This window comes from Leucopleurus acutus (assembly GCF_964270905.1).
Source record: "Leucopleurus acutus genome assembly, chromosome: 4".
Lineage (NCBI taxonomy): Eukaryota > Metazoa > Chordata > Mammalia > Artiodactyla > Delphinidae > Leucopleurus > Leucopleurus acutus.
In genome coordinates this window covers 18688642-18703396 of record NC_139146.1, presented here as the reverse complement: position 1 = coordinate 18703396, position 14755 = coordinate 18688642, and the positions used below count along the sequence as shown (strand labels likewise).

Below are 14755 nucleotides of genomic sequence, written 5' to 3'. Positions count from 1 at the left end.
TTTTTTTTTTTTGCGGTGCGCGGGCCTCTCACTGTTGTGGCCTCTCCCGTTGCGGAGCACAGGCTCCAGACGCGCAGGCTCAGCGGCCATGGCTTACGGGCCCACCCGCTCCGCGGCATGTGGGATCTTCCCGGACCGGGGCACGAACCCGTGTCCGCTGCATTGGCAGGCGGACTCTCAACCACTGCGCCACCAGGGAAGCCTCTTCTCTTTCATCTTTAAACAAAAGCTCCACACTTCTTATCACCACCCTCCACTGCAAGACTTCTTAAAAGGAGGGGTCCTTGCCTCCTCATCTCTCACTTACTCCATAGCCTATTCCTATTTGACATCCACCTCATTATTCCATGGAAACTGCCTGTACCCTGGTCACTGATGATCTCCACGTTGGTAAATCCAATGGATGGTTTTTCATTACTTACTTTACTTGACCCCTCAGCAGCTTTTGGTATTGTCAGCCATTTCTATCTTCTTGAAACACTTTATTTCTTGACTTACGTGTCATCAAAATCAACGAGTTTTTCTCCTTCCTTTGGTTGGTACTTCATCAGTTCCCTTTGCAGGCTCACCCTCTTCCACCTAACCATCAGATGTAGAAGTTCCTTATTTCTTAGTCCTAAACCCTCTTTTTCTCTCTATAAATCTTCTTTCTTTGGCAAGTTCATCCAGTGTCCAGCGTTTCCTTCCCATTTACCCTTATTATTTTCAGATTTGTATTTGTAATTTAGATTGTTCTGAGTCTTGATTTAATTGTCTTCTAGATCAATGCTTCTCAAACTCCATAGGGAAGGTTTAAAAATTTACAACACATCACAGATCAGCACTGTTGTAAAATATGATAAAAGTAAATTATTGGAAAAATAAGTTAAAAAAGAAATTTTTATTAGATTCAACAGATGTAAAATTACTCTGTCAAATTGCAATAAAAGCTTCTAAATGCATATTCTCATTTTTTCTACTTACTTCATCATGAACAGTATCAGATAGTTTGTGGACCACACTTTTTTTTTTTAATTGAAATATAGTTGACGAACAGTATTAGTTTCAGGTGTAAGTCATAGTGATTCACTTTTAAATACATTAGGAAATGATCACCTTGATAAAGTCTAGTAACCAACCGTCTGTCACCATCCACAGTTATTTCAGTATTGACTATATTCCTTATGCTGTACATTACTTCTCTGTGACTTATTTACTTTATAACTGGAAGTTTGTACCTCTTAATCGCCTTCCCCTGTGTGCCTAGCCCCCTCACCCTCCTCCCATCTAGCAAATATCCCTTTGTTCTTTGTATCTATGAGTCTGTTTCTGTTTGTTTTGTTTTTTAGATTCCACATATAAGTGAAATCATCTGATCCTGATCTTTCTCTGACTTATTTCACTTGGCATAATACCCTCTAGATCCATCCGTGTTGTTGCAAATGGGAAGATTTCATTCTTTTTTATGGCTGAGTAATATTTCATTGTAATATATATGTATAAAAGTTATTTATGTATTTTGGATATTAACCCCTTATCAGATATATCATTTGCAGATATATTCTCTCATTCAGTAGGCTGTCTTTTTGTTTCGTTGATGGTTTCCTTCATTGTGCAAAAGCTTTTTAGTTTGATGTAGTCTCATTTATTTTTGCTTTTGTTGCCCTTGCCTCAGGAGACAGATCCAAAAAATACTGCTAAGACCAACTTCAAAGAGTTTACTGTATATATTTTTTCTAGGAGTTTTATGGTTTCAGGTCTTATATTTAAAGTCTTTAATCCATTTTGAGTTTATTTTGTACATGGTGTAAGAAAGTGATCCAGTTTGATTCTTTTGCATGTAGCTGTCCAGTTTTCCCAACACCATTTATTGAAGAGGCTCCCTTTTGCCCATTATATATTCTTACCTCTTTTGTCATCAATTAATTTCCCCTATAGGTGTGGTTCATTTCTGAGCTCTCTATTCTGTTCCATTGATCTATGTGTCTGTTTTTGTGCCAGTACCATACTGTTCTAATTACTATAACTTTGCAGTATAGTTTGAAATCAGGGAGCATGCTACCTCCATCTTTGTTCTTTCTCAAGATTGCTGTGGCTATTCCAGTTCCATATGGATTTTAGGATCATTAGTTCTAGTTCTGTGGGAAATGCCATTAGTATTTTGATAGGGATTGCATTGAATCTGTAGATTGCTTTAGGTGGTAGTATAGACATTTGAACAATATTGATTCTTCCAATCTGTGAGCACAGTATATCTTTCCATTTATTTGTGTCTTCAGTTTCTTTCATCAGAGTCTTATAGTTTTCCGAGTACAAGTCTTTCACCCTCTTGGTTAAATTTATTGGATGCAGTTGTAAATGGGATTGTTTTCTTAATTTGTGGTCCATACTTTGAATATAGCACTGTGCTATACCTCTTCTTTTGGACTTTTCAAAGATACTTCAGGACTGACTTCCTGAAGTCAGATTTCCTCCAACAAAACAAATGAGCTCTGTTCAGTCTTTATCATTGTAGAATTCAGAAATCTAAGATTCCTTCATGACACCGCTCTCTTACATCTCACATTATCCAGTCCACCACCACGTCCTGTTTACTAAGTATTTCCCATGTTCCACTTCTGCACTCCCTTCCCACTGCTTCAACCTTAATCTCAGACACCATCCTCTCTCACCTGGACTACTACACTAGCTGCTCTCTTCCAATTCCTTTTCCACTCTGCAGACAGAATGATCTTTTAAAATAAAAATCCTGTCACGACCCTGCTTTTCACCACTAACTGGCCTCCAATTACTGTCAGATTAAAGACAAGGAGCTTGATAAAGCCCACTGCCCTGGGTGGTCTTGACCTTCCTTATGTGGTTCCTTGTTTCCCACCACTCTGCCTGTACTTTTCCCCTCAGATGGACAATGCTGTCTTTTGTCAAGGATGTCTGTACAAGCTCTTCTTTTTGCTGAGAATTGTCTTCCCCCTCCCTCTCTTCATTTAGTTAATTTTATTCTTCCTTCAGACCTGAATTTAAATATTCTTGGAGAAGCATTCTCTGATTCTTCCAAATTAGATCTGATCCTGCATTATAGCCTCTCTTAGGACTCTTAGTTTTTCTTTCATTGCATTAATCTTAGTTTAGAATTGTACAGTTATTTAGTGATTGTTTAATAACTCTCATTCTATTAAGTTATAAACTCCATGAGGCCAAGGACTGTGTCTGTTTTTGTTCACCTAATTTCCCCAGTGCCTAGTGTAGTATCCTGCCATATAGTGGGCACATGGTAAATATTTGCTGAATGAACAAATGAAGGGTGGGTGGTTGTTTGAAATTACCTTTACTATCTCATTAGTTAATCTGGCACATAAGGTGCTCAGTAAGTGTGAAGTTAATTAATAGGAAGTAGATGTAGAGATATATTTTTAAAGTATTGAAGGAGTGAGGACTGGTGAAAATTGTGCGGGGGATAGCTTACATAGATTTGGATGCTGTAAGCAGAGAATACAATGGAAATGTGTTAGGAAGTAAAGCCAACAGATGGGAATTTGAACATGATCTCCATTGCTGATAGGGAGGAAATGGAGGTAGAGAAGTGTGTGATGTTTCAAATCTTGGTGCAGGATAGGATGGAGGGAAGAGAGGAAGAAAACTTAGAATCTTGTCAGGGACTGAGTACCCCCCTCAAGGTAATTATCAAGAGGGAAGGGTAATTCATTGAGGTTTCCTTTATTAGGAAGAAAGAAGTGGCAGAAACTGAACATTACGAGGTTATCTAACAGGACGCTTTGCTCTTATTCCTGGGTAAACTGTGTAAGAGACCTGGTGCTCATAGGAAAGTTGAATTTCTTTTCAGCCTGTCATATTTTAGAAAATGCTTATTTTATGCTCAGTTCTGTTAATCTTAGCCCTGGGAGATGCTTTGTTTTTCTAGATTTGTTCATCTGATGACAGAGGGAAAATAAATGTGTTGGGGAAGTTACTTCGCAGTGGCAGAGAATGATGTAAATCAGACATACCTCATGGTTTTGCTTTTGTTGACTTAGTTCCTTTTTAATTACAAAAGATCTGTTTTTCTGATTATGAAAGAACACTAATACTAGTCAGAGCTCTGTGATTATGATATATGTGACTGTAAGTTTTATAATAAAGTTTATGTGAGAGGCATCATAAGCGTTACATGGATTTTGTGCTGAAAAGAAAAATATTGTATACTCATCTACTACATTCATTCATTTCATGCATATTTGTTATGCATCTGCTATATTTGATGCACTCCTAGGCGCTGGTGTTACAAAGATGAATATGACCCATTTCCTGTTACAAAGCAGTATATTGTTAAAGGAAAGTCAGATTGTAAAATAAATGAATATTGTGATAACTGCTAGTATCTGGCAACATAGGGTGCTGGGAGCATCAGAGGAGGGACAGCTAACCAAATGTGGAGCTTGAGGGAGTGTGTGGGCAGGGGTGGAGATGTTAGCATATCATTTTCAGAGGTTTTGAAACTGGACTGAATTCTGGGCCCCTTCTTTGGCCAAAAGTTGAAAGCTCTAATGGTCATTTGAGTCGGTGTGTGTTCGCCTAAGGAATAAGACTTGTGTTATTGTTATCCATGTGTTCCTGGGAATAGAAAGGAAGAATGTCTGGTTGCTATCCTGTGGGTGAGAAGTGGAAACATAACTTAATCCTCCAGAGCCAGATGATGTGTCATTTCCCCAGTTCAAGCCTTTGAGTACTAGTAGCCAACTCAACTTAGAATCTGTAATATGGAAAGTTCAGAATGCAAGTATGAAAAGCCCTACTGCAAGTATGTTCAGTTAGTAATGAAATTAGAGATTTTTTTTTTCAATAATGAAAACCAATACCTCCCCCATAAAACATCCTTTTTTAGTTAGCAGTCATATTGTCAGTGGATCCTCACAAAGGTTTGGTTTTAAGTCTGATTGCTAAAATAAGGAGGGTTGGGACAGTAGTCTCTCCAGGGTTTGTTAAGTGCATTCGTATGGTCATGTGGATAAAGGATTTTTATTTACTCCAAAAGAAAGCATGCTTTAACTTCAGTTACAAATAGTGCAAAAATAATTTTCTTTTCCTTCTTGGTAGACGACAAAGTTCCTAAAGCATTCCAGAATTCCCTTGTTCAACTTGGACTCAACACCATGAAGTCTGCAAACATATGTATTGGTCGACCAGTGTTGCTTACCAGTTTGGATGGAAAGCAAGAGGTGAGAGTCCTTTTCATTTCCTTACTTTAGAAATATTTCAGATGTTTTTGATTTTAATTTTCAACACAAGCAGTAATAAATGAAAAGCTGTATCTTACAAGACCCTCACATCTATGTAAACTTTTCCTTCCTTTGATACCCTCTGAGTTGTAGGCCCTAAGTGCCATGATATAGAAAGAAGCCTTTCCTCCAGAGGTAGTGACACACTACCAGCCCTATTTCTCCCGGTCTGTTAGTTGTATTTCTTCACAGAAATGTTATTTTGGGTCATCTGTTTTGTATGTAAATATTTGATTACCCTCCGTTTGTCCTGGCTACCATTCATCATACCTGAGACTCTAAGTCCAGAACCTTTCCTGGGTCATTTTGGCAGCTTAGCTTTCTTCCTCTGACTCTGCCATGTCTTCTGCTGCTGCTTCATCAGTCAATGTTCTCTCATCCAGTGGGGTCCCCTCAAAATGTTTTGCAGTCTTATATCTGCTGATGGCTTGCCTCCCATTCCTTTCATTGTTCTGGGCTTATACTGTAAAACATCCTTTACTGTGTTTTGTGGAAGAGAAGACTATAAATGTGTGAGCTCAGCCTGTTATCCGGAGCTAGAAATCTTTGAGTTTCTCCCTTACCATTTAAGTCGGTTGAGAACCAGGTTCCCATGGAGCTCTTGTACTGGGTCACTCGCTGTTTCCTAGATGTAGTTTATGCTCCAGACTGAACTACCTTACAGTTAGCTTGCCTTCAGTATTTTTTCTCATTTTTCTCTTATCACCTGTTAATGCCTTTGTCTCTTTTCTTAAATCCACCTTTCAGCTCTTCCACCATTTTCACTGTGGTATTATTCCTAATCTTCACAAAAGAGATGTAATATTTATAAAAAAATAGTTTTTTTGTAACTGATGTCAAATCATAACTCCTTTGGGGTACGGACTGTGTTTTGCAGATCCATGTACTTGACTGTGCTTAGTTTTCTTCCTTATAAATGAATGATATTCTACAAATATTTATTATATTTTTGTTTCCTATGTTCTGGGCAGGTCTATACGGCCTGGCCTGTGGCAGGATTTCCTGGAGGCAAGGTTGGCCTGAGTGAAATGGCACAGAAGAATGTGGGTGTGAGGGTTGGTGATGCCATCCACGTCCAGCCTGTTTTGGGTGCTGTGCTGCAGGCTGAGGAAATGGACGTGGCACTCAGGTTTGGCTCTTTTCTTTGGTGACTGTCTGGATCAGTGCTGCCCAAATGAGTCACAAATGTGAACCACACATGTAATTTTTCATTTTCTAGTAGCCACATTTAAAAAGTGAAGAGAAAGAGAAAGTAATTGTAATGGTATGTTTTATTTAACCAGTATATGTAAAGTCTTATTTGAATTTATAATAACTACAAAAAACTATTAACAAGATTTTTCATTCTGTTTTTCAAACTGAGTCTTCAAAATCCAGTGTGTTATGTTACACTTGTAGTATATCTCAATTTAGGCTAGCCACATTTTTAGTACTTGATAGCCACATGTGGTGAGTGGCTAGTGGCCTACTGTGTCAGACAGCACAAGCTAGATGGGTGCTATGTGATTTATGGACTATGGACTCGCTAATGTCCCGTGACTAGAATATGCCCTGACATTTCAGGTGAGAGGAATTGTTGTTGATGGATATTTAACAGGTTTTTTTTTTATCTTGGTTTGCTTCTTGTCTTTTTTACAGTCGTAAAGACAGGAATAGATTACTGTGATTTGGCAAGAAACAAGTTTTAATTAAGACTGCTCAAGCGAAGTGTACCTGATTCTGTATTTTAACTCATTGATTATTTGGTCAAATAAAACAATTATATCTATCCAATTTTTAAATAGTCCCCCACCAAAGATGACAAATATGGTTAAAGTATATCACCCATCCTCTTGAATGTTCTGTATCTAATAGGATTTTTACTCAGTTTGCATATACAAGTCTTATCAAAATTTGTTTTAAAAAAAAAAAATCTTGGGCTTCCCTGGTGGCGCAGTGGTTGAGAGTCCGCCTGCCGATGCAGGGGACACGGGTTCGTGGCCCGGTCCGGGAAGATCCCACATGCCGCGGAGTGGCTAGGCCCGTGAGCCATGGCCGCTGAGCCTGCGCGTCCGGAGCCTGTGCTCCGCAACGGGAGAGGCCACAACAGTGAGAGGCGTACCACAAAAAATAAAAAATCTTTTAATACTTTAATATCATGTTTGTAAAAACTTGGGGAATTTTATATGCCAGAATCACAAAACATTTTTCAGTCATTAGCTTGATTTTGAAAAGTTTTCTTCACTTTTCTACTTTTGTAGATTCCAAGCTTAAGCTTTGGTGTATTTTTTCTTTTAAAAACAGGAAAATGTCTTCAGTGCATTGAATAACAGTTTAACGAGCAACAAAATAAAAAGCCAGAAAGGAAAAGAGAACATATGTTGAGCGTCAGCTGTGTACTAGCACACACACCCACACTTTCCTCTTTTTCTTCTCTCATTTAGTCCTCTAAACATCCAGCAAGGTATCCATATTTATCCCTCTTTACAGATGAGGAAATGGGCTCAGTGAGGAGAAGTAACTTGCCCATTATTTTATGGTAATTTTTTAGTTAATTCAGGTTCAACAGGATTAATCTTCATACTGTTTTAAAACAGTGCTTTAGGTAGCAGTAATCAGTTGATTGGGTTTTTGATGATTACTAACAAATGTGACCTCTTGAGGGCGCAGCAGTCTTAGGTGATAATGATTACCTACCATAGAGGGACTGTATATGTTTTAAATGGAAACTTGGTTTTTTATTTTAAAGAACCTTATGTTTTAAACATGGCAGAAGAACTTAGACAAGAAACTTAATTTCCAATAAGAAGAATCAGTTATTTTAGTCTGCTGTTTAAATCCTTCAGTTGTATCTGAAAAAATTTATTATCAATATTAATGTTAGAGCTCCTTCTAGTGGAAATGATTTTATCTGTGCTTTTTTAAAAGCAAAACTGATCGTTTTACATATTTTGCATATTTGCAAATATCTTCTCTTCAAAGTTTAATAAATAAAAACAATTTAAGTAGTTTCAGAGTTCTTTAAACAAGTAAATTTAAGTATTTAAGGAAATATGTACAATCTTCTCTTTAGTTTATACACGCAGTTGATTCATGAAATTTTCTCCTTGTTTTTCTCTCTCTCTTTTATATGAATACACAGTTGGTTCTCATTATTGGTGGTAGTTGTGTTCCATGACGTTGCGACAAATACTGAATTAGCGAATACTGAACTGTTGCTCCTAGGGAGGGTGTGTGTGTGTGTGTGTGTGTGTGTGTGTGTGTGTGTGTGTGTGTGTGTGTGTGTCTGTCTATATGTATGTGTGTATTTATTTAACACATATAAATATGTGAAAATATTTATCTTATGTAGATTATAATCTTAAGTCCTTGAAACAACTCATTCTGGTAGATTCTATTTTCTTTATTTTTCAAATGAGGAGAAGTGGCTCAGAAATATTAAGTGACTTGCCTGAGGCCACCCCATTAACAGATGCCAGAGTTAGGATGCAAACCCCCTCTGTGTGGTGCCAGAGCTGGAACTTTTCACGCCATACTGCACTGCTCCCTACCCTGCCCAGCTTCCATCCTCTGGTCACCTCTGAATGAGAGTTGAAACAATAGGCCTTTTTCAGCCTCAGCTGGGAAAGTATTGGGTTACAGTTTTTGCCTGCTCTGTGCTCATCCACAAATGACTGGCAAAGCTCTGCTAGTATTGATTTTGGGGTTATAAACACATTTTAGCAAGTAGGTGAATTTGTATACGGAATTTTCAAATAATGTAGTTTGGCTGTATTGATTTTGTTACTGATAAGGTGGTTGGGAGCAAGGCTTAGATTTGGACCAGATGCTCCTGCTAATACACCTTTTCCTGAGCTAAACCATTCTCCCTCTGTGATCTCTGGCAGAGCTCGCAACTGTAGGCTTCCTCTGCTGATATGGGCTGCTTACACACGGAGGAGGAGGGAAAATGCACATATTCTGAGAACTCTCTAAGAACGTGTTTCTTTACAAGTGTAATGATTTTTAGGCATGTTTCCTGTACTCAAACAAGCAATTTTCCTGGAAGACACAGTTTTTGGTCAGAAGAAGGCTTTTCCATTTTTTCTTAGGCATACCCTTTCTCTAGCATAAACTTGCACTGTACCATTACTCCGCTTTTTTTCTACCTCTTCAGATAACGTACTCTATAGGATTTAAATTTCCTTAAAGATAATTTATAAATTATACAAAGAGAATAAAGTAAGCTATTAATAAAAGCCTTTCTCCAAGCTGGGCAAGTTCAGAAAGGAAATGATTAGTTGAGGCCAGTGTTTTTCCAATGTTTCTGACTATAACACACAATAAAAAACACATACTTTTCATTGTGATTTATTGCTCCTATAATCCACAGATGTAGTACATAAATGTACACACGTGTGTACATGTATATACCCGAGTATATAGGGGTGTGTGTGTGTGGTGTGTAAGATAGTAAAGAAAACTGATTTAGGCCACTGGGACACCAAATTGCAAATGGTGTTTTCATGGCTATAAGAAGTATCTAAAAAGTGTAAATTATTCCAAAATTGTATAAATCATTTCCAGATTGTAAACTAACGATTCTTTTGATTAGGTCTACATCACAACTGTGTACATGTCATTTTATATTACATTTTCGTTTCTGGTGTACTTAATGCTGGTTTTTATTTCTCCCACCCTTCACAGTGACAAAAATGCAGATATTAATGAAGAACAACTGACTTCTTGTCTTCTGAGAAAACTAGGTGAGATGTCTCTTTCATATGTTTTCTAAATGTTAAAAAGCAAGGCAGCAGCAAATAAACTGATGTGTCTTTGAGATCTTGTGTACATAATGCTGTTCTTTAAAATAGTGTAGAGAATATTCTCAACGAATGAACGTCCTTTTAAGATAGGGATGTAGTATCTGCCGCCGCCCCCCACCCCCAACTGCCAAGTAATTGATTGGTAGTTGAGCAGTGGAGAGAATTTTTGACTTAACTGTGAGCAAAGTCAGTGGTAGAACTAAGACTTTTAACCCTTGAATTCTGTTCTTTCTGGTCAGGTATGTTATCTTGGAGTGTTGGTGTAGGTGTGCCATTTTAGCTTGGTTTGTTACTGAACATGGAATGCCTGCCTCTATGGGGTTATAGCTGATAGAATCCTAAATGTGTAGAGAATTTCAGAGAATTAGCTTGACCTTCTGTCTCCAGATAGTGCCCTATCATAGGGGAATATTAGGTCCTCTGTTTTTCATAACAGTTGTTTTATTAATACTTCCATCTTTGATTTAGTCTTTTCAGTCAGATAGTTTTGTTAATAGATGAAATAAATTGCTATTTAAACTTTAAATGGGTGAAAAATTGTGCTAACGTATATATTTAATAAATTGTTTTCCAGATGGCAAGATTGTTTTACCAGGCAACTTTCTGTATTGTACATTCTATGGACGACCATGCAAGTTGCAAGTGTTGCGAGTGAAAGGAGCAGATGGCGCGATGTTGAGAAGGGCTCAGAATGACTCTGACACTGTTGCCCGGGGAATGGCCTCCAAGCCATCCAGTGTGGAAACTAGTACCCTGGATATATCCTTACAGCTAAGCCAGTTAGGTCTGGAAGTGCCCCAAAACCCAACATCAAGCAGTACTCCTTACAAACCAGGAGATGGCAGAATGATAAATAAAGCTGGTGGTGTTTTGTCAGGTGTTACACAGAGTCCTGGGAATGGAAGTGGACTTGGACTAGAGGCAGTCACAGGTCTTAAACGTCATTCTCAGTCTGCCAGAGAAGGAAATGAGCAACCTGTCAATGAAGAGAGATTGCTAAAGTCACCCAGCGTGGGAGCACAGTGCAACACCGATACCTTTTATTTTATTTCTTCGACAACAAGAGTCAATTTTACAAAGATTCGTACAAATTCAAAAGATCAAGACAACCAATTAAAAGTAACTTATGACATGATTGGTGGCTTAAATAGTCAGCTGAAAGAAATTAGAGAAATAATTGAATTACCTCTCAAACAGCCTGAGCTTTTCAAGAGTTATGGTATGATTTCTTCAGTGTACTACACCCAGAAATGTTAAATTCATACTAAAAGCAGTTGGCTCATTTCACTTATCTAATAATTGTTCACCCTCTTTTCCTGTTTTTCTTTCCTGAGTGGGAGGTGTGGTAGGAGATGCCAGTTAAGTCGGCCTTTTTCTATGCTTGGTCTCTTCAGGTTGTAATGTGAGTTAGTTGTAGCCTTGTCTCTCTTAACTGCACACTTCCACAGTTGTTTGTATTGGATCTAGAGTAAGTATCTTGTCATGCTAGATTAGCCGTAATGACTAAAAAAATAAACATTTAAATAGTTTGGATAAAACTTTTTTGTTAGGAAATGTAGCTGGGTGCAGATCTCTCTGCATTGAAACAAGTAGTTAAGGGAGTGACTTGGCTTTTAGAAAACTCAGGGCTTCTTCTGCATTGTTAACTGCCCAGATCCTCTGCATATATTTGGTGCATACCGTGTCTTTCTCTGCTTTTTGTTTTTTCTTTTTTCATGAATATCTATATCTATCTATCTATCTATATATAAAATGAATACTTGGATTCACATATAAAAGGAACCCTGGTAAGGCTTATATTCTCTGAGATGGCTAGTTGGATAAAAATTGGGGTTGGTGGCTTATTTTGCATGCCCTTCCTGTTGTTTGGGCTTTGTTTTTTGATCATTGAACTGTGCTGTGTGGGATGGGGCATGTCAATAGTGTGGGTGTTAAACCAGTTTTTTTACTAACCAGCCTGACCTGCTTGGGTCTACAGAGAGAGAAAAAGTCATTGCTTGAGATCAGCGTTTGGGCTAGTTAGTACATTTTTCTATGGGGAAAGGGAAGTTCTGACTCTTACTTTAGTTTTTGTGCAAGGTAAATTTATTTTATAACTCGTGTTTGAAGTCATATGACAACACTTACAAGCAACCTAGTAATGCTGCATCCAGTGTTCTCTGCTTTTTCTTCTAGGAATTCCTCCCCCTAGAGGAGTGTTGCTCTATGGCCCTCCAGGTACTGGAAAGACAATGATTGCCAGGGCTGTTGCTAATGAAGTTGGTGCCTATGTTTCTGTAATTAATGGCCCTGAAATTATTAGCAAGTAAGTGCATAATTTAATAGACTAAACAATATTATTAGATATACATCTTAAATGTGGTTTTTAAAAAATGGCTCAATAGTATTCTGTCTGGATATTTCACACAATGAAATTTTTTTTTGTGTGTGTGTGTGTGTGTGTGGTATGCGGGCCTCTCACTGTTGTGGCCTCTCCCGTTGTGGAGCACAGGCTCCGGACGCGCAGGCTCAGTGGCCATGGCTCACGGGCCTAGCCGCTCTGCGGCATGTGGGATCTTCCCAGACTGGGGCATGAGCCCGTGTCCCCTGCATCGGCAGGCGGACTCTCAACCACTGCGCCACCAGGGAAGCCCACACATTGAAATATTTTTAATTTGCTTTTTTTAATGTGTATAAACATTAAGTTTGGAAAATAATTTTTGAAAGTAGTATTAAGTATTGTGGAAATATTTGAAAAGTCAGGTGAGCTTTTATAGACAGAGCTTTAAAAATGATAAGAGTTGGTCTTTAAATGTATTTTATTTGTTACAGATTCTATGGGGAGACTGAAGCAAGGTTACGTCAGATATTTGCTGAAGCCACTCTGCGGTATTCTTTATTTTTGGATGTTTAGAATTAGTAGTCCAGGGTGTATTAATGAAAGTAGAGATAGTAGTACTTTATACGAAGCATGAAAGAATAGAACAAAAATAATAGTGATAGCACTGGAAGTAGATTGTAAGTTTAATGAGGTTCTATCTAATCTAATTCTATCTAATATTGTTTTGGAAATGTGAGAAATAAGTTATTAAATTACATAATGTAGCAAAAGGTACAAACTTCCCGTTATAAAATAAATCATGGGGATGTTATCTACAACACGGTGATTGTAGTTAATAGTACTGTATTGCACATTTGAAAGTTGCAAAGAGAGTAGATTTAAACAGTTCTCATTATAAGAAAAAAAATTTTATGACTGTACGGAGACAACGTGAATTAGACTTATTGTGGTAATCATTTCACGAAACGTATATACAAATGTTGAATCATTATGTTGTGTAACTGAAAGTAATGTTATATGTCAATATCTCAATTTTAAAAATTACATAAGGTAAAAGAATTAAGACAGTGCTGTCCGATAAGTCATGTGAGTTTGCTTGAGCATATAAATTTATGATTTTCTTTCTTTTGGGTACATCTAATCTCAATAGACTATTATAGTTGCCCTTTAGGCTTAAAACTTTGTTTTATTACAGTTTGCTTCAAAGTGACAAATCTTTTGCTTTAAAAATGATTCTTACTAATCATTTCTCAGTTTAGGCTACCATTGTTACATTGCAAGGAGTATTAACGAGTGGCCTGTAACTTGGTCTAATGTAGTTTTATTCATAATATGGCTATGTCTCTTTCATTGTTTTGGTATGTAACCTACCATAATTACTGCCCTCTTATCAAAACTTCCATTTTTAAAGTTTTTTCCCCCAGTAGATAAAATAAGTAGTCTTTACTCCAAATACTGAAGATTTGAGAATCAGTGGTATACCTTATTGTTTAGAATGTTTTTATTGTCACTATTAATTTGTTCCTGGAAGTTGAGACTTCCTCTTACAAGAGAATTCACATCTTTGTATGGGAGAATTGGTCATCTTGAAAGTTGTTTTTTTAGTAGATTTTTAAAAAAGAGCATTTCTACTTTCTATCCCTTGGAACTTTAAACCATCTCCAAGGAATAGCATCACTGGCCTCAGCTTCTGAAGTGATCCAGGCATAGCAATTTAGTGGGCATTAGTGGGCAAGTTCTGTTTGGGCATAGACTGTCATCTCATGAGCAATACATGTTCTCAGTACTCTACTTTTTATTGAGGGCAGATCTACTAGAATGTGATATTGGTGAGTTAATAATTTAGACTAGAATTAATCTAAGATTTTTCAGCTTAACATCCTATTGCTTTTGTCTTTAATATTATTAATTAAATCCTAAATTTGATGCATTGCATTTCAGTCAAAAAATTAAAACAATTTCAATTTTTTAACTGCAGTGCAACATATCAATTAAAAATTAAATATATATTAGAGAATTCATTTTACTTGTTTATTTTTAGGCACCCATCAATTATTTTTATTGATGAGCTGGATGCACTCTGCCCTAAAAGAGAAGGGGCTCAGAATGAAGTGGAAAAAAGAGTTGTAGCTTCACTCTTAACACTGATGGATGGTATTGGTTCAGTAAGTACAGCACCAGTATTGATTTCTGTAGGAGGGGCTATTTTCTTAATAATATGCATGTAGTGGCAAAAACTGTCAAATATGTCTGAGTTTTTTGGATACTCTAGGGTAAGGAAGAAATATTAGCTGTAAAAACTAGAGGAAAGACCCATAAAATAATTTTCTTCATGATTTCTTAGTAACAGCTAGGACAGTATAACCTGGCATATTTTTCTAGCATATAAAATTATATAC

The 14755-nt window shown here is 37.3% G+C and overlaps 1 protein-coding gene across 1 annotated transcript in view; it reads left to right on the top strand.

The window, feature by feature from the left end:
* The window catches only part of AFG2A (AFG2 AAA ATPase homolog A), a 343384-nt gene that overhangs the window by 1152 nt on the left and 327477 nt on the right, over window positions 1-14755 (top strand). The window contains exons 2-8 of the mRNA XM_082838804.1: window positions 5071-5192; window positions 6224-6381; window positions 9918-9976; window positions 10611-11255; window positions 12212-12341; window positions 12848-12904; window positions 14398-14521. Of these exons, the coding sequence (XP_082694930.1) occupies window positions 5071-5192; window positions 6224-6381; window positions 9918-9976; window positions 10611-11255; window positions 12212-12341; window positions 12848-12904; window positions 14398-14521 (1295 nt within the window). The remainder of the gene's footprint in view (window positions 1-5070; window positions 5193-6223; window positions 6382-9917; window positions 9977-10610; window positions 11256-12211; window positions 12342-12847; window positions 12905-14397; window positions 14522-14755) is intronic.